Here is an 18,482-nt window from a genome sequence, read left to right on the forward strand (position 1 = left end):
AGTCCTGTGTCTCTGTTTCAGTGAAAGTGTGTTTATTTGCATGGTTGGTCAAATAGACGCTCTCTCTTTGAAGAGACATGGTCTCAAGGAAAAATGGTTAATACAACAGTGAAGCTCAGATTCTGAACCCAGAGGTATCAAGTGATTCAAGTTGGTTGCCGTGATTCCTTGTGTTCAGCCTCATTGCCCAGGCCAATTACATTCCTAAATCACATCAATTACTAAACAAATTCATTAATGTGAAATATTCCTTCATTATAGAGGGTTCACAACAATTACACTAGAAATGTAATTTTTTTAATGTACTGACTTCTATAATCTTAACCATAATATTCCACTAAGTAAGCTTCCTCCGAACTAACGATCAGCTTTACTGAGCCGTTATAGAGATGCAGTATTCTGTTTCTTATCGTGCTGCTCACTATAAAAGTTTTTGGTGAATTAGTTGGGAAGAGATATAGACAAGCTTTTGGAATAAGTACTTGGCACCCAGAAGCTTGTCTGTATCCCTCCTAACTACACAGATGGTCCAATAAAACATACCACCTACAAAAATCCTTCTCTCTCCCCTACAATTGACATTTTTGTCTGTCTGTTAATTAGCAGATATTTTGTTTGTTTCAATGTTAAACTTAATGGGTCAATGCAATTAATAACCAGGGAAATGGTACTTGAGAGTGAATGCAATAGTGGCTTACCTGAAGAAAGTAGGGAAATGACTATTTGACTCTGTTTTGTTACCTTGTAACCTAGCTTTAAAACTTTTTGTGACCAAAATACTTAATTTTAGAACGAACATGTCAAATGGGGTTTACAAAACTCCCATTGATCTCAAGGAACTTCTGTAACTTTGCATGTCAGTAAAATGAACAGGAAAAGGCTCCATTCACATAATTGTAAGGAAGAAAAGGTACGGAAATCTAATAATTGGATTGTTAAACCAACTATTGAGACTATAAGTGACTTGTAGTGCTACCCATATTGGGCCCTCATGGATCCATGCATTATAAAAACAGTTAGAAAGAAACTGCTATACAGATTTTAAAAATCCTTGCAAATTATTGTTTTACTGTAGGAGTGGTGCTATTTTTGGCCGTAGTGCTGAAAAAACCACAATGTGTACCTTGTAAGGTGCCGGAGTGACAGCATGCCAGACAAACAAATCTGGGGTGCAGGATACATAGCAGGATGCACTGCATATTAATATAGTTTATAATCATAAATATTTCTCTTTTGCAGCAAATACCAGGTTTTCTAAAAATTCTAAACCTGGTGACAATACTATCTTTGTTCTTGTGTATTCTTTTTTTGTTAAGCATGTTGTGATGAGAAGAAAAAAACAGAAAGAAGAGAAAAAGGAGGTGGGGAAGAGAAAGAAAAAAGCAAAAAGAAAAAGAGAAGAGAATGAAAGAGAGAAAAAGGAGAGGAGAGAGAGAGAGAAAAAGGAAAGAGAGAAAGAAGTAAAGAAAGAAAAAAGAAAGAAGAGAGAAAAAAGGGGAGAGAAAAAGAAGAGAAAGAAAAAGAAGAGAAAGAAAAAAGAGAAAAAAGGAGAAGAAAAAGGAAAGAAAAGAAAAAAAGAGAAAGAGAGAAAAAGAGGCAAGTGAGAAAGAAAGAGAAGAGAGAAAAAAAAGGAAAAAAAGAAAGAGGGTGTGTCCCTCACTGGTCATGTCTCCCATTGCTATCAGCTGCAGCTTGGGCCCACTGGTCCAGCGCAGTGTCTGCGGAGGGTGGCAGTGACACCCGAGCAGCACCCACCAGGACCAGGGTGCTCAGGCCTCCTCAACAGTCCTGGAGTGGGGGGAGTCTGGGCCTAGGGCTGGGAGGGAGGGCCCAGCCGGGGCTTGGGCAGATGCATGCCCCTCTCACCTGGGTGGGGACAGCACTGGGGTGCCAAGCACCAGGGCCATGTGCTTAGGGCAGGGTCTGGGCAGCGTGGGGAGAAGTACATGTTGGGGGAAGCGCCATAGGCAGGCTAGTCCGGCTGGGCCCTTGGGAAGGTGGCAGCTGGAGGAGAGCCAGGGCGCAGGAAGTGAGCGCTGCCCCGGGGCTCTGTAGATTCAGGCCCTGGTGAGTGGGTGGGTGGGCGGGGTGCCCGGTGGCACCCAGGGTGGGGCCTGGCCTGGCCTGTGCAGCCCCATGGGGATGGACCACAGCTGCCCTGCCTGCGAGGGGATGCTGCCTGGCCAGGGCAGGATGCTGGGCACAGGGGGCTCCTGGCTCTCGGCACAGCACGAGTGGGACACAGCCACCCCCAGTGCAAGGGCCTGGCCACAGGAGCACCCAGGACCCTGGGAACAGCCACCATGGGCAGCATTTGGGGCTGAGCCAGCTGGGAGTCTCCAGCACAGCGGCCCTCCACCGTGCCTGCCCAGGCCCCAGCTTCACCCACCCGCAGCTCCCCACCAGGGGCCGGGCTGGGCTGGAGGGCACAGCCCGGGATGGGGGGCAGGGTCAGCAGAAAGCAGACAGCCTCCCTGCCTGTGCTGTCCTGGCTCTGTCCCTGCGCTGCAACCTGTGGCTGCTCCCAAGAGCCCGGAGCAGCAACTTAAAAAAAAATTGTTTTTAAACAATTTCCTCTCATGCCTCCTGGCATGCTGAGGAAAATGTCTCCACGTGCCACTAATTGGCACTAGGGTTGCCAACTGTGACTGAAGCTATTCCGGGAGATTTTTTTTCCCCCAACATGACGTAATGCCATTAATTGTACTGTTCAGCCCGTTCACAGTACCAGTCTCCTGGATTGCTTTCAATAGTCACCGGGAGATCAGTGCCGATTCCAGTAGACTCCCGGCCAATCTGGGAGGGTTGGCAACCCTAATAGGCACGCATGCCAGGGGGTGCCTATCCCTGTTCTGCATTAAATGCATCCTTCCTGAATGTAAGACATGTATGAGTAATATACTGATCAAACGGAGATAACTATGAGCTAAATGAACTAGATATAGTTTCAGACACTCTACCCATCTGGTGACAGTATTTGTAACTGTTTCAATCACATTTTCCTTGTTATTAAAATGTTTCTCTCCTCATTTCTCATGTGAAAGGCTCATACTGCTAATGAGGGAACCTGACCGACTGCATGAGTCAGTGGCAAAACAGTATGCACAGTTATACACAGAGTGCTATCAAAGGCATGAAGTAAACACAGTGGAAAATAGAAAAGGCATTTTTTTTCATGCTAATCCTTTCAAGTTTTAGCAACCCCTAGGTGTAACTCATAACTAGGTTCAAACTGTGATTTTAAGTTGATGGTGCCCATGTCGTTATTCTACGTTCTGAGTAACAGGGTCCCACACAACTAAATGAATCAAGCCCACCACTTGGCTTTGGTGAAAGTCTTGCACGAAACTTTGCAGAACCTTGTTCTGTAATAAACTACATGTCTGGGTTGCAGCTGCTTCTCCAGTCCCCTCCCCCCTGAGCAGCTGGTGGGAGGGAAGAGGAAGGAAAGAGGAATCAAATTGTCTTGTGTTGCTGCTCTCTGCCAGAACTTTTCTTTACTCCCAGCCTGGAAATCAGAAAGCTAACAGCGTCAGAAACCCACAGCCTGCCCAGCCTACTGCTCCCCAGACACCTCCTAGAGATCCACTTTGCTGCCTTCTAAGACGACACTAAGCAGGTGAGAGCACAGATCTGGAGGAGTTTTGTTGCCACTATTTCTTTGGCAGTTGCAACTTAGGAGGATGATATGATGGATAGGAAAGAGGGGCAGACAGATCTAGGGACTGCAACTATGACAGAGAAACAGGGAGAGGAGGTAGGGATAGAGGGACCACTCTGGATTGCCCTTATAAAGGGTTGGCTGGATTGCAAAGGGGGGCTGTGTCAGTGAAATCAAGGGGAGTTTTGCGACTGACTTCAGTAAATCGAGTGGCATTGTGCTCTTGGTAGCAAGGCAAGGAGCTTCCTATTGGTCTGTCTTGCCTGCTTTAGAAAAGGAAACACAGCCTCAGCGCACCAGATCTGAGTGCTGGCAAAGTGCAGCGTGAGATTTCTGTGCAAGAGAGACCAGAAGAGCTAGAAATGTGAGAAGCAAAGGCAAATGTTTTCGTTACCTTTTGATATACTGGGAGCAGCACTGGAGGGGGTGATCACCTCCTTGGCTTTTGCAGACGTACTTGAAAGTTAACTGCTTCTCCGGACTTTCCCAGCTGAAAGGAGAAAAAGAAACTTTCTCACACCGGATGTAAACCCCAGGGGGTGAGGAAGTGAATATATCATTTTTACTGTCATTGAATGGGATGGGTCTTTTCTTGTTCAGAGACTGAGGTTTGCGTGGGACCCTGCATTCACTAAGACTTGCCTTCCTCTTCCATTTAAAATGATTTTGTTTCTACTTTTCTGAGGATATATGTCCCCTGACTCCCTCCATCCTATAGATTGGTGGGTATTCATCAGGTCATTCCCAGGCAGTTTTAGGACTTGACCCTGCAATTGAAGGCAATTGAGATTTTGGAACAGGACTGAGCCCTGAAGAATCTGGTCCCTTGATGTATATCCTAGGCTAGCAGTTGACAACCTTTCACCAGCTCTTCAGCCAAATTACTACAGCTCATTCCTAAGGCAGACCACTGCTGTCCACCTGGCCACTGCGCATGTCCCCTGCTGTTACTGCTGCTGATTCACTGCCATTGATTTTCCCCACTGCCACCTTGGAGGGCTGGGTAAAAATCTCTCCATGGGCTGCAACTGGCCCACAGGCCATAGGTTGCTGACATATTTCTTAGACTCACCAGCTGGCATGTCAGCTGGCAGTATATGTATTCTCAAGAAAAGGAAAAAACTGTAAAAAAAATAAACCTGGGAAGATATACCATGTTTACTCGAATACAAGATGACCCTTAATATAAGATGACCCCCCCCAATAATTAGATTCTATATAAGGAAAATGTATATATTTGTTATAATTTTCCAGGTACAGAATCTAATTATTGGAGGGTTGCCTTAAATTTGTCCCCCTCCCACTTTTACAGCAGGGAAAATAAATCTTGAGGGGGGAGGAGGGAGGGTTGTCAGGTATCCCCCCTTGCCCTCACTACATTTCTTCCCTCTGTAGTCCCTTTCCTCCATTCTTACTGTCAGCCCTGGCTTTCCCTGAGCACTTGGAAATGCAAATTTCAAACCACTGATCTTGAAATAAACATACCTGTAATTTGCATATAGATTTAGTTAATCTAGAATTGATGCATTTCACACTTTTTAAAACTGCTGCAATTTTTCGTAAAAGGACTCCGTAAACACATTTTTAAAACAGTACTTTTGTACCAACTTACATATAGTATGAACTGGGTGTGTCTACAAGTGAAATTAATGTTACCGAATAACCTCTGGTGCAATTCATACCGTAGTTTATTGCTCCTGGGTATACTGTTTACAGTGCCCCTGTGTCTGCTGCATGTTGAACCACAGCGGCTGTTCAAACCTGGATCAACATGCTGTAGACGGACTGGCTGGGGCATAAGGGTGCTTCAGTGCGGGGCTACCCAGCAACCTTTGTGCCCCAGCCAGGCCCATCAGCACCCACATGTGCCTTGTGGCATTGTAAATAACTCTGGCAGTACTACCCCATGGTGGAGTTAACTAGTTTACTTCATCCTAATAACACCATACATGTAGACAGTGATGTTTTACTGCGGAGAGAATTAGTCAGGTACTAGATTAACTGCAGTTTGTCCAGATGTGTGTGGGGCAGGACTGCTCTGTTGGCTGCAGAGGCAGCTGTCTCCTGGCCCCATGCATATCAGGATCCCTCCCGATGTGCATGGGGCCAGGAGACAGCTGCTGCTGCAGCTGACAGAGTGCTCCTGGCTCCATGAGCATCACGACCTGTGTCCCCTACAAGCCCCTGGGCTAGCATCCAGGGGGAGCCTGGCTGCTGCAGGGCAGCAGAGCAGGGTAGAAGCAGCCCTGTACTGGGCTGCTCCCACTAGGGTGCACATAGGCGTACTGCACAGTAAGCCTATAGCACTTTAATAGCATGTGTACATACGCCCTTGGAGGATAGAATTTAGCTCTGTATTTAAATCCCCTGCTTATGTTATTTAGGCATATGTATTATAGTGGTGTCTTTAGTGGGTGAGAACTTCTTTATAATGTGGAAATATACAAACAACTTTATAATAGCTTTGACTGGGACATGACATCCTGGGGCACAGATAGACCTGATGAGCTAAGTTTTGTTGTTAACTACTTCTTCTTACAAAAATGAATGTCTTCTCATGTGTATTCTGGCTTAGTGGACCCTCTTATGTTTCAGTTTTTTTTGTCAGCAAATATTAAATTAGAATATAAGGAAAAATAAGTTCTAGGATGACTGTATCGGCATCCTAACTTGTCAGCAAAAAATCCACAGTAGTCCTCTCCTTTGTGATGCCAATCATCAGGGCTAAGTACAGACAGTCAAAAAGCCCAAGGGTGAATTGATTCAGTCTTTGCAGCGTTAGTTTAAGATGCAGAGATTAATCTTCAAAACAACTGGACAGACATTTACCTTTGATTCAGGAAATGCAGCCACATGCCTGCATTGGCTCAGGTCAGAAGCCAAAGGGTGCTACAGCACAGCTGTCTAGAACACAGCTAGCATGGGCTGTATGTTCACTTCCTCTTTCTGCTGTCCCTGAGGTCTCTGGGATTTGTAGTCCAAAATCACAACAACGGGACTCTGCAGGGTTGTTTATCACTTCCTCTTCCTGCTTTCAGGTATCTCTGGGATTTGTAGTCCACAGTTGCAGCCAGCAGTAAGTTTGAGTGGGGGAAGGGGTTTTAACCCCCACTCCCTGGCCCCAGACTCCAGCCAGGGTTTGCCAGAGGGGAGCGGGCAGTGAGCCAGCTAGGGAGCAGAGGGGCAGGACCAGCCCTCCTCTGGAGCAGACAGCACAGCCCAGTCCAGGGTTGCAAAGCTTTCTGGGATACAGGAAGACTTTGATTTAACTTGAACCAGGAAGAGGTCTGGGACAGAAGTTTTGTAAACTGGTTTGACCTAAATCACTTAAGTCTGATACTACATTCAACCAGGTTTACCTTAAAACAGTTTCAGCCATTTTGAAACTGGTTTATGTGCACTGAACTTCTGTTCTGTTACAGGTTTAAACCAGTTTCTGATCACTTAGACCAGTTTATGTGTAACTTCTGTCCCTAGCCCAAGGCTCTGGGACCTTTTGCTGAAAAATTTGAGAGCATTATAAATGGAGACATTTTGGTATGCATCTCCCATGAGTGAGAAAGCCTCCATTGTCCTAATGCATGCAAAGCTCAGAAAAAAAGTCTGTATTCATTGTATTCATATAAGTAATTGGCCCCAGTCAGGGCAGGGTTTAATATTTTTATATTTCCTTGTAAAATTATATATTTGCACAAAAACAATATCCAAAGAAATTATTGAGGTTGCAAAAGTCAAGCAGTCAAAAATTGGGAAAATGCCAGAATAGAGTCCAACCTTACTTCATCCTCTTATACATTTTGACAGTTTTTAATTGTATGATCACTTGGTTTTTTTTCTGTGGGACTCCTGTCTCATTCAGTGTACAGAATGGACTGTGCTCTGGAGATGAATCAGAGTTGTATGGGAATGGAGGCTGTTGTCTGTAGCATCCCTGCCTCATTTGTTACAGGTTGGGAGACAGGAAATGATGGAAGCAGTAGACTGCAGGAATAGAAGTTAGAGATTCATGTTTAAGAAAACTGAACACTGCCTGGGAGAACTGGATTTTATCTCTGCCTGTCCTTCAAAGCTTCCTTGCGATACCAGGAAGTCAGTTAAACCAGGAATGTCACAAATTGTGAGTTCCTCATGTTGTGGTCCTTCAGGCCTCATGACCCGGACTTTGTAGAAATGTGGAGCACTCAGAACTGTAGCAGAAGACAGTGGGCATAGAAGTTGTATATATAATACCATACAATGTAATGTTGAGTACTTGGCAAAATCAGGAACTATGCCTCTCAAATTGGGCATCCAATTGATATTTATTACCTTAATTTCTGTGCTTCAGTCCCCCAACAAGTAAAATTGGGATAAAAATGTTCCCTTCCTTATGGAGAGTCTATGCAGATAAATTAATACCTGTGAACTGTTTGGATACTCATAGTATAAGTACAAGAGAAAACGAATAATTCTGTCTTCAGAACAGGGTGTGCAGTAAAGGCGGCCTAGGGCTGTATATTGAACACTGAAGATAAAACAAAATAAGGAATATCTGCTTACTGAGTACCATTCATACTGTGCACTGAATGAGGCAATGATCCTGCAGAAAATAAATACCATATGAATATGAAATAACAGGTCAAGTCATCATGCATATACTCAAAGAGGCTGATACACCCTTTGGCATTCCTTATGTTTGGAAGGGTTGACTTTGCAACATTAATAGTGTTGTTTTATTTTATTTTTCTTTTAGTGTGCAATGTGTTGTGAAACTCTGGCTGCCCCACTGCTGCAGGGCATGGGGTCCAGCTGGGCTGCAGCCTTGTGCTCCACAGGTGGCAGTGGCAGCTCACACCAAGCCCACACAGGGATGGTGGGAGGAAGCATGCACGCGCTTGTGCCTGCTGGGCCGGGTGTCCTCAGGGCAGGGTTGGAGGCTGTGGCTAGGGGTGCTGCCCAATCAGGGCGGTGTCCAGCCAGAGGCAGGCTCAGCCCCAGTCAAAGGCTTCCCAGAAGGGCATGGGGATTGCCGGGCCTGGATGCCACAGTCCTCCACCTCAGAGCACAGCAAACCCTGTGCCAGGCTGCCAGGGATGCCCAGCTCAGTCCCCATTGCCTTGCTCCTTTGGGAGCAGGGTTGGAGGCTGGAGCTTTGCAACCTGTCCAGTCCGCATTCACTGATGGCTTCTCCTTGTAGCAGGCGTGGTGGGTTGGATCTCCCGACCAAGCGCATTGTGATTGCACAGCATGAGGAGGAATGCTGCCCTGGGCCCCATGCTGGGCTGGGAGTGGGCTGTGGCTTCGGAGTGAGAGGCAGCAACATAGGCAGGGGCAGAGCTGAGCAGCATGTCAGGGCTGCTCAGCACCACAAAGCAGCAGAGGAGACAGCCGCAGCTGGACCCACGTTCTGGTGAGCAAAGGGGGCAGGGGGAGCTCTGATTTTCCATGATAAAAAAACCAAAATCAAACACCAAAATATATGGGTATTTAGAATTTATTTTACTGATTCAAACTGCTTTAAAATTATAAATATCTCAATAAAACATTATGTTCAAATGATACTCTCACATGCGCACACACATACATATACATACATATAGTGACATTTCATTTTAATCATAGTGAAACATGGATTTTGGGGTTTTTAATTAGAGAATTTGGGGGTTTTTTACCAGAGAATTTTGGATTTTTTAAAACATCCATTTTAGCCATTGATATTATTTAAAAAATACGAATCAAATTCTGCCAAGCCATAAGTATGAATTATGATATTCTGTGAAAATTAATAAGCCACATTTTAAACAGCACAAAAATCTGCACTGGTATATCACAGCCTCACTTACCTTGCAAATTCCTCCCAATGTGCTACCCTATGCTGTTAGCTGGTACTGATGTGCTTCTGAAATGGATTGAGGACAAGGATGATGGGAAGTAGAGACTGTCACTTGTAACTTGCAACGTCAGATCTAGTCCAGATCAGCAGTGACACAAAGTGATATTCTGCAAGCTGGTCTGTTGCTTAAATGAAATGAGTTGGTTTCTTAGTAGACCTGCACTGAGTTCATGTACTGCATCACTCACAAAAAAACACAAAGCAGCAGAGGAGCACAGAGATGAATGAATGCACAGTAGAGCAATTAGGGTGAGGTGAGCAAAAACCAGTTAATCTTGTTTTCTAATCTACTCGGTATTAACATGTCACCACTATAGAGGTTGTGCTTAAGTACTGTACGCTGTAATGGCAGTAGGTCCCAGCAAGAATGCTCCTGGGCCCATCGTGCATACAACCTCCTAACACAGAAATGAGCCACTGAAGTCACTCTGGGGCTGTCTCTAGCAACCACTTCCAGAAACTGATGTTTCAAGAGTGACCACAAGGGAAGTTTCCAAAACACCTTCACTGCTATACTTCCCCTGTTCAGAACGTGTAAGTATGGGCATGCTTGGGAGCACCTCTGGCAGGACATGCTGTGATGCACGTACACACTTATGTGACTACCTGGACCAGATGTACCCAGGGATATAGAGGGTGTCTTCCACGCCAGAGATGTTGCTCTGCAGGAACAAAAAACAATGCACTCTGTGTGGGTTATCAATCCAGGAAGAAAGAGAATTCCAGAGGTCTCAAGACTGAGATGAGATCTTTAATTCTGGCATCTGTGACGAGTGTCATATTAACAGTAACCCATTGTCTGTGTCATTATAAATCATTAACCAAAGTGATCAAATCTATGCTTGGAAAGGCAATAGTAGTTCCAAGAAGATATCACATGGTGATTCATGTAGCTGTAATATAGAACAGATTAAATTTTAAACTGTTTCTAGCAGTAAAGCAATGGATACTACAGAGGACACATACTAGGATTTAGCAGGTTCAGTGACAAACTTCTTTAGATCTCCAAGGAACTACATTTTTTTAAAGTTTTTTTTGTTTTGCTGAAAACATTCAGTAAAATCAGAAGGCAGCAAATGTAAAGCTTTCAACACAAAATATTTGTTCACGTACTGCAGAAAAAATGATTAAATCAAACAAATGAAAGCCAGAAACTTTGAAGTGTATCATCTCCTATATTTCTATGTGTGAGCTTATCAGCAATGAACAGAAGATGGAAAGAAACTTCCTCTCAGGGCAGATTCCTATGCTTGCCAAATCCAGTTTCTTGTACCTTCTTTTGAAGTAGCTTGTGCCAGCCAGAACTAGAGGCTGGATACTACCTAATACAACAGTCCTATGTAGCAATTTCTTTTGAGGGAGGAGGAAAGCAGAGACATTTCTACACCCTTTTCAAATTCATTTCTCAGCTCTAATACCTGTAACTTATAGACTCCATACAGCAGCTACTCCTTGAGCACTATACCATTATCGCGATACTATATAATTAGGGTTCTCTGTAAATTGTGCCGGAAGTGCCCCCCCACAGCGGTTCCTTTAATATATTTTATTTTGCCATTTGCTTCCCCCCACCCTGCCCCAATTGGCAGAGGAGCCCCGCAGGCCAGGTCATTTGCCACTGATCGCCAGGGAACCGAAAACCATGGCATATTTAAAATCTCCATCGATCAGGCTGGGGCTGGGAAAAGGGCAAGCGGTGAAATGAAAAACATTGAAGAAGCCACTGTGGGGGGCACTTTCAGCGCGATTTACGGAGATCCCTACCTATAATGTATCTGCTATTGGCATGAGGTTAATAATAAAGATCATGTTTCTTGGTGAGTTCTGCATTTCACAAGTTGTTTTCTTAATCTCTTATCAGTGTCAGGGCCAAGCATTGCGCTTTTAATTTGCCTGTTAAGGAAGGGATTTGTCAAAGCAGTAAAAGACTTAGCCACTGAGGGCGTGGACAGAAGTTACATTTGTCACATAATTGCCCCCTTGAAAACACTCTACAGCTGTGGCCTTACAAAAGAGCATGGCTGCAGAGCGCTTTAAAAGTGCCCAATTGCATGACAATCTGAACCCTCATTACATTACATGAGGGTTCAGTTGAAGACACTTCAAAGTGGAGCAAAGCACCGAGGTGCCGGAGGGGACTCCAATCCGCCCACCCCATCCTCCAGTGCAGGTTGGGGAAGCCTCAAACAAACTCCTGTCCCTCCCTTCTCCCCCTCCCATTCTGAAGGTGACACTGAAGCTGGGAGGAGGAGGGGGTCGGGCTAGGGGAAACTTGAACTCGATCCCTTAACACCCCAGATCCAACAGCAAACATCTGTTACTTCGGGGGAACACTGTAACTTACTTATGGCACATCCTGCAAAACACCATGAGTAACAGTTGGGAGCTGCATGTCTTTCAGTGCCCTCAAATTGCACTGGAAGTCAATGGAGTTTGGGATACCAGGTTCTTTGAGCTATTTTGCCAGTTCTGTCTTTTGGATTTATTATTTATTTTATGCACTGTAATTCCTCCAAGATCATTATGTTGGATTATTTTGCCTCTTCTGTGCTCCTGTTCTTAGATTTAATTCAGTGCATGGTTAGAACCCCCCCCTCTCAAATATTAGAGGGGATACTGGCAAACTTTGAAATATTCACCTTTTAAATGTTAAGTATGCTTTACAACAGCCTGTGCTTATCAGCCTTGTTATAGAGATGGGGATACTGCAGCTCAGAGAGGGTTTTGCCTTACTGATTGTCATGTAACATGTCCATGACAAAGCTGGGAATTAAATTATTGTGATGAACCTAGAATCTTAATGCCCAAATCTGCACTTTAACTAGACTACATTTGCTATCAATAGTTTTCCTTAAACAGGTATGCATGAATTATTTGTTATCTTGAGGGTTGTTCGTCTGTAATTATAAGCCATGCTCAGCCTTTCTGGTTAGGGTGGGATCTAAATCTAAATCTTAGTAGAAATAGTAGTAGTAACAATAAAGTTATTTCATTCATGAAATTCCAGGATTTTTTTTTTTTGTTATTGCATCATTTCATGATCTGTTTGCTTCTTATAGGTCTGAGAATTAATGCCATCATGGCCAGTTTTGAAGAAGCTGAAACCGAAGAAACAGTAACATGTCTCCACATGATGTTTTACCATCCTTTCCAACAGGAAAAGCAGGTGTTTCGCCACTTAAACTTCTATAAGAGAGAACAGCTCAGAGCAGATGAGGTGGCAAAGTTTGGCCGAGACGGTAACATCTGCCATTATATTTTAGTGGATGCTCGTGTTTCCCGGATTCAGTTTTCCTTGCAGTTATTCAGAAAGCTCAGTGGCTCGGAACTGTGTTTTGAGATCAAGAACACGAGCAAAAGGACCAAGCTGACTGTGAACAACCTGGAACTGGGCTACCTAAACAAAATTGACTTGCCCTTAAAGTGCATGGTTGGTTTTGGAGACTACCAGATTCTAATGCATGTACAGGAAGGGGAGTCAGTGGATTTTTTTGAGACTTTCTTGGAGTTGTCCCAGGTTTCACTGCTGCAAGAGCAATACCTGCCCTCACTGCAGCCCATATCTGAGCATGGTATTTCTCCTTTGTTTTACTCCCAAGCTATAAACCCAGTGGAGAAACCAGTAGAGATGGATGAAAATGAATTGTGATGAAGGGGAGAAGGCTGGGTTCAATGGTGTTCTCTACCTGAAAGAATATCATGTTAGAGACCAAAACCCACTGTTTTGCCTTGTTTTTGATGGTTTTTACACCTAGGCTTTCTAATCCTACACACACTCTTAACTCAAATATATCAGAATGCACACATCTACAGTATGATCAGGTTTGTATTTCCCTGTCTCCTCCCACGCACTACATTTTAGCCTCATTATCTGTGTCAGTTGAAAGGTTCATGGCAGCAGGTCCATTTGAAGGACTAACAGCTCCAATGTTTGAGATATTTCAAGTAGTGTGAGAGAGAGTGTGCGTGCGCGTGCACAGGTGTAGTAAATACAAAGCACAACACAAAGTTCTCTCTTTGTACTTACTCATACTATACTTAACATAGCTATAGTGTGTATTAATAAGTTTCATATTGATGTGCAGTCAGTATGCAGGATGAGATCTCTTACCAATCCTAATCTGTTCTTTTCCATGCTTTGACATATTTTATGCATATTTTATGCAAATAAACTCTAATTGAAATATCCAGGTTCACAGAATCATATTTTTTCTTCTAATTGTATAATGGAAATAACAGCATATGCTTTTAAGAATATATTTTTATTATGCATTTTTATAAGGAAACATGAGCATATGATACCAGTATTCATCTCATGTGAATGTCCAACTGAGGTTTTTATTAAAAATATGTTCACATCCAATAGGGAATGGTTTCCTTTTTTGGATGTACTTTGAAAGTAGCTACCGCAAAGAAAATGATTCTTAGAGAGATTCACGAAAAAAGCAATCTTTACTGATAGTGATCTCAGGACAAATTATGTTTAGCTTTTAAAGAGTGGTATCCCAGCTGGAATGCTTTATTCCAAGATTGAGCTGGCTGAAATAATTTTGGCAAAAAAATTTTGCATTTTTCAGTGAAATTAAATTAAATTTAAAATAAATGAACATAACTAATAAAAAATGGCTGCACTTGAGAGGGGACTTCAGGCAGGGCTGAACTCATAGAATCATAGAGAAGAGACCTCCAGAGGTCATCTAGTCCAGTGGTCCTCAACCTTTTTTTGTACCAGGACCCATTTGTAAACATTGATGGGCAGTCCCGACCCAGTAAGTAGTTTAAATAGAAAAAAAGTCCTCTGTCTGTGCCAGCCAGGGGCAAGGCGTAGGGGGTGCACATGCACCCCCTGAGAGCACCAATGCATACCCTGCCAGGCCGCACTCCCTGTGTAGCTGGCGGGCAGGAGAGGCAGGCGGGAGCACCAGTGCCCCCCCTGCGAGCACTGTCCCGGGAGCAGGGTTGCCAGCAAAAGCGGCCGCACCGCTTTCGGAAGTGGCTACGGAGCTCTGGAACTGGCACAGCCACTTTTACAGTGAGTGAGATTGGCACCCCCCCCCGCCAGCAGGATCGGACTCCACCCCCCCGGCCAGCAGGAACGACTAAGGCACCCCTCCCGGCCAGCGGGATCGACTGCCAGGGAACCCGACCCGGTCGCTGACTGGTGTCGGGGGGGGGGGGGACATGCCCCCCCTGACTCAAGAGGCACCAGACACCCATGGTGCCAGCACCCTCCCCCCCAATCCACAACTCTCTACCCTCTCCAGCCCTGCTGGTGCCACTCACTCCAGACCCACTGCCCCCATGCACCACCAGCAACACAAGGAATAATGGGGGGGGGGGCGGCGGGCGCTACGGTGCCCTCATCTCCTCCTGTGATCAGCCGCTCGGTCTCTGGGCTGTGGCTCTACCCCACCATGGCCCAACCACCCTCTGCACACTTCTAAGGCTCTCCACCACCCCACCTTCCCTCCAGGGTAGAATCACAGCTTGAGGAGAAGCAGAAGCCAGGCCATGGCAGTGGGATAGAGCCACAGTCTGGCATACGAGCAGCTGGTAGTGGTAGGAAGTGAGGGCAGTACATCCATCCCTCATATCCATTACTCTTCATGCTGTTGGTGGCACAGCTTGTGCAGGGGTCCCGGTGATGGCAGTGAGTTTCTTTGCCTGCTCTGCCCTCCCATGCTGGGTCCTATCAGCTGGGCCATGGAGATGGCTCCTGCCTGTGCCAGTCTGGCCAGGCTGCAGCCCCGTGCCTGCTGTGGACACACAAATCTGGGAGGGCACGTGCCTCTCCCCATACCCCCAATGCATTGTCTATGCCCCCCTTGCCCTATAGACTTATCTGTGGAGAGCTGTGCAAACTGCTCTCCACACTGTCTGGCTACCATGTGCAAGCGTGTATGCACACATACATGCAGTGTCCCCCCCTGCCTGATCACCAGGGATCCTTGTTTTCTGTGATAAAAGTCACAAATTTGCTGATAAAAATCCCAAAATCCGTGGTTAAAATTAAATGCCCCCCACAGCCCTGCTGGTGTCCCCCATAGCCCTCCAGCCTTGCTTGTGCCCCCTGCCCCCCAGGCCTAATGGAGGGGGCCCCCAGCTGCCAGGGCTATGGGGTCAGGGATCAAAGGCCCCTGCCCTCAATGAAAGGCAGGGATTTCTAGAGCAGGAGCATGAGCGACCTCCCTCCCACCCCCGCCTGCCTGCCTGTAGCTGACTCAGGCAGGGCCAGCTCCCAGTGGCAGTGTGCACTCCCAGGGGCAGGGGGGACCTGTGGCCCCCAGATCTGTGTGGGGGGTGGGGGGAGGGTGGGTGTGCACTGCGGGCTCATGCTCCCCACCCTGCTGCCCTCTCCCAGGTGCTCCAGGGTGCACGTGCAACCTGCTGTGGCAGCACACAGGGGGGAAATGCACGAAAGCTGCCTGTCACTGTGAGCTCTGTGCTGCCCTGGCCACGCTTCCTCTGCAGGTGGGGGCAGCAGCAAGGGGTGCAACCCTGCACTGTCCCTGCACACAGAAAGCATGGCCAGGGCAGCGCAGAGCTTGCAGCAGCAGGCAGCTTTCATGCGTGGCCCCAGTGTGTGCTGCTGCACCAGTCGCACATGCTGTGCTCCAGAGGGCTTGGGGGGAGGACAGCAGGGTGGGGAGCGCAGCTTTTACGACCTAGGGTTTGCAGTTGTCCAGGCACTCCAGCCAGGACAGGGGAAGTTTGCAACTGGCTGGGAGCAGTGGGGGTTTGCAGCTGGCCGGGAGCAGTGGGGGTTTGCAGCTGGCCGAGCACTCTGGCTGGGAGCGGGGAGGCTGCAAACCCCCTGCTGGCTGGAGTGCCCAGCTGGCTGCAAACCTCCCTGCTCCCTCAGCCCCTAGCCAGCTCCCGCCCCCCCTCCCCCCCGGTCCAGCCCTGCCCTGCAATCAAGCCCCACTTACCTCCAGCAAGGAGAGTAACCTTGAAGCAGTCTCCAGTAAGTGCAAACGTCAGGCCCTGCCCTTCTCCTCCCGGCAGGGTTGGGGCTTTCCCACCCTTTTGCAAACAGCTCTTGCAGGCTGGAATTCAGCCAGCCCGCAGAGCACTTTGCAGAGACGAAATCCGTGGGTTCCTCTTCTCAAAGTGAAAATCTGTGTTTTCTCTGTTTTTCTGTGGGAAATGGAAAACCTGAATCCCTGCTGATCACTCTCCTCCTGCTCCCTGAAGGCCCAAGCTGAAACTGCCAGCCTGCAAGGGGACACCTGCCGTTTCCCACTTCTCCTTTAAAGAAGAACCCACTTTTAAAGTTTGTTCGTGACACTTTCATATATTCTTGCAACCCACTTTTGGGTTGCAACCCATGGGTTGAGAAATGCTGATCTAGTCGAACCTCCAGCCTGAGGCAGGATCATCTGTACCCAAACCATTCCATACAAATCTATTGTCTAACATCTTAGCAAAGCTACACAGTCAACCCTCACATAGCCACAAGACATCACAGTCTAATTTGCCATAGGTCGAGCAGGGGAACCACAGCAGCCAACATTCTGCTGCTGCAAAAGTTGTTAAAATCTGCTCAAGACCCAAGGAAATGGGCCACACTCTCTGCTACAGAGGACACCCCCTCCCCCCCCACAATACATATGTGACCATGGGGTAAAATCTCTTTCTGACCCCAAATATGGTGATTGGTCTGACCCTGATCAGAGGGGCAAGATCCTCTAGACAGGAACTTTTGGTTTTAAGTCCCAGCAGGAACACTGGCACACCCAGTCAAAATCCCCAGTCTTAGCTGCAGCCAACATCCATGGCTTCTGAGGGAGGCTGAACAAACCATGATACATGTAAATGCAGGAAGGGAAAAAAATTCCCCCCCCATCCCATGCAGCAACCAGCACAGTCCAGAAGCATGGGAAGTACCCATAGTAGACCACAGGCATACCTGTGCCTAGATCATCTCTGACCAGTGGCCATCTAGCCTTTTCCCAAATGCCCCCAATGATAGCAGTTTCACAGCTTCCCTATGCAGTGGCATCATTGTTCTAACAGTGAAAATTTTTTTCCTGATATTCAATATGAGCCTACTTTGCTGCAACTTCAAGCCCCTGGTCCATTTTCTGTTCTCTGCAGCTAGTGAAAAAAATGTGGATTTCCCTCTTCTTTATGAGGATGCAACAAACCCCCTAACAGAATACTGGATTATATTAACAGAAGTGTGACGTCCAAACAAAGGGAAGTGATTCTTATCCATTCAACCCTGGTGAGGTCTCATCTTGAGTACTATGTCCAATTTTGGTCCCCGCACTTCAAAGGGGATGTGGACAGGTTGGAAAGTGTTTAATGCAGAGCAACAAAATGATTAGAGGCCTGGGAAACATGCCTTATTAGGAAGTTGAAAAAGCTATGGTTAGTTTGGGGAATGTTTTCATAACTGTCAAATACATGAAGGGTTATTATAGAGAAGATGGGGATGGACTTTTTTCTGTGGCTGTAGGGAAGAGGACTCAGAGCAATGGCCTTAAACTACAGCAGAGATAACTTAGGTTGGAAATTAGTAAGAACTTCTAGACTATGAGGGTGGTCAAGCACTGCAACAGTCTACCTAGAGAAGTTATGCAATCTCCATCCTTGGCAACCTTCAAAGGCAGGTTCAACAGACACTTGACTAGGACGGTGTAGTCAGGGAGGACCCCGATTTGAGCAAGGCTGGACTAGATAAAACTTGTGACGTCCGTTACAGCCCTACGTTCCTATGATCCTATGAACTGCTTTGCTCTTATCCCAAATATCAGAGCTCTGTCAACTTGATCCCCACACTGCAATGGCTCCTGCTTGTGTGTAGGTGCATACAGCACAGAGCAGAAGCTTATCCCAGCCACCTTCTTCCTCTGTCTGTCCAGAATGCTCTGTATGTCTGGGGCTTCTATTGACATTATGGTTAAACCCCTGGCCTTTGCCTCCGGTATCCCCACAGTGCCTGCC

The 18,482-nt window shown here is 46.4% G+C and overlaps 2 protein-coding genes across 2 annotated transcripts in view; one reads left to right on the top strand and one right to left on the bottom strand.

Moving 5' to 3' along the window:
- The window catches only part of ALPK1 (alpha kinase 1), a 103,012-nt gene extending 98,827 nt beyond the window's left edge, over nucleotides 1–4,185 (bottom strand). Inside the window, exon 1 of the mRNA XM_006271534.4 lies at nucleotides 4,056–4,185. The gene's annotated coding sequence lies outside the window, so the exon portion shown is untranslated. The remainder of the gene's footprint in view (nucleotides 1–4,055) is intronic.
- TIFA (TRAF interacting protein with forkhead associated domain) lies at nucleotides 3,446–13,719 on the top strand. The gene is made up of 2 exons (XM_006271531.4): nucleotides 3,446–3,619; nucleotides 12,593–13,719. The coding sequence occupies exon 2, from the start codon at nucleotides 12,613–12,615 to the stop codon at nucleotides 13,180–13,182; it is 570 nt and encodes a 189-aa protein (XP_006271593.1). The 5' UTR covers nucleotides 3,446–3,619; nucleotides 12,593–12,612; the 3' UTR covers nucleotides 13,183–13,719.
- The last annotated feature ends 4,763 nt before the right edge of the window (nucleotides 13,720–18,482 follow it).

The sequence above is a fragment of the Alligator mississippiensis genome, chromosome 2 (genome assembly GCF_030867095.1).
Source record: "Alligator mississippiensis isolate rAllMis1 chromosome 2, rAllMis1, whole genome shotgun sequence".
Taxonomy (NCBI): domain Eukaryota; kingdom Metazoa; phylum Chordata; order Crocodylia; family Alligatoridae; genus Alligator; species Alligator mississippiensis.

Excerpts from the sequence above, each read along its gene's own strand:
- TIFA (XM_006271531.4), top strand. The coding sequence starts at position 12,613 with ATGGCCAGTTTTGAAGAAGCTGAAACCGAAGAAACAGTAACATGTCTC.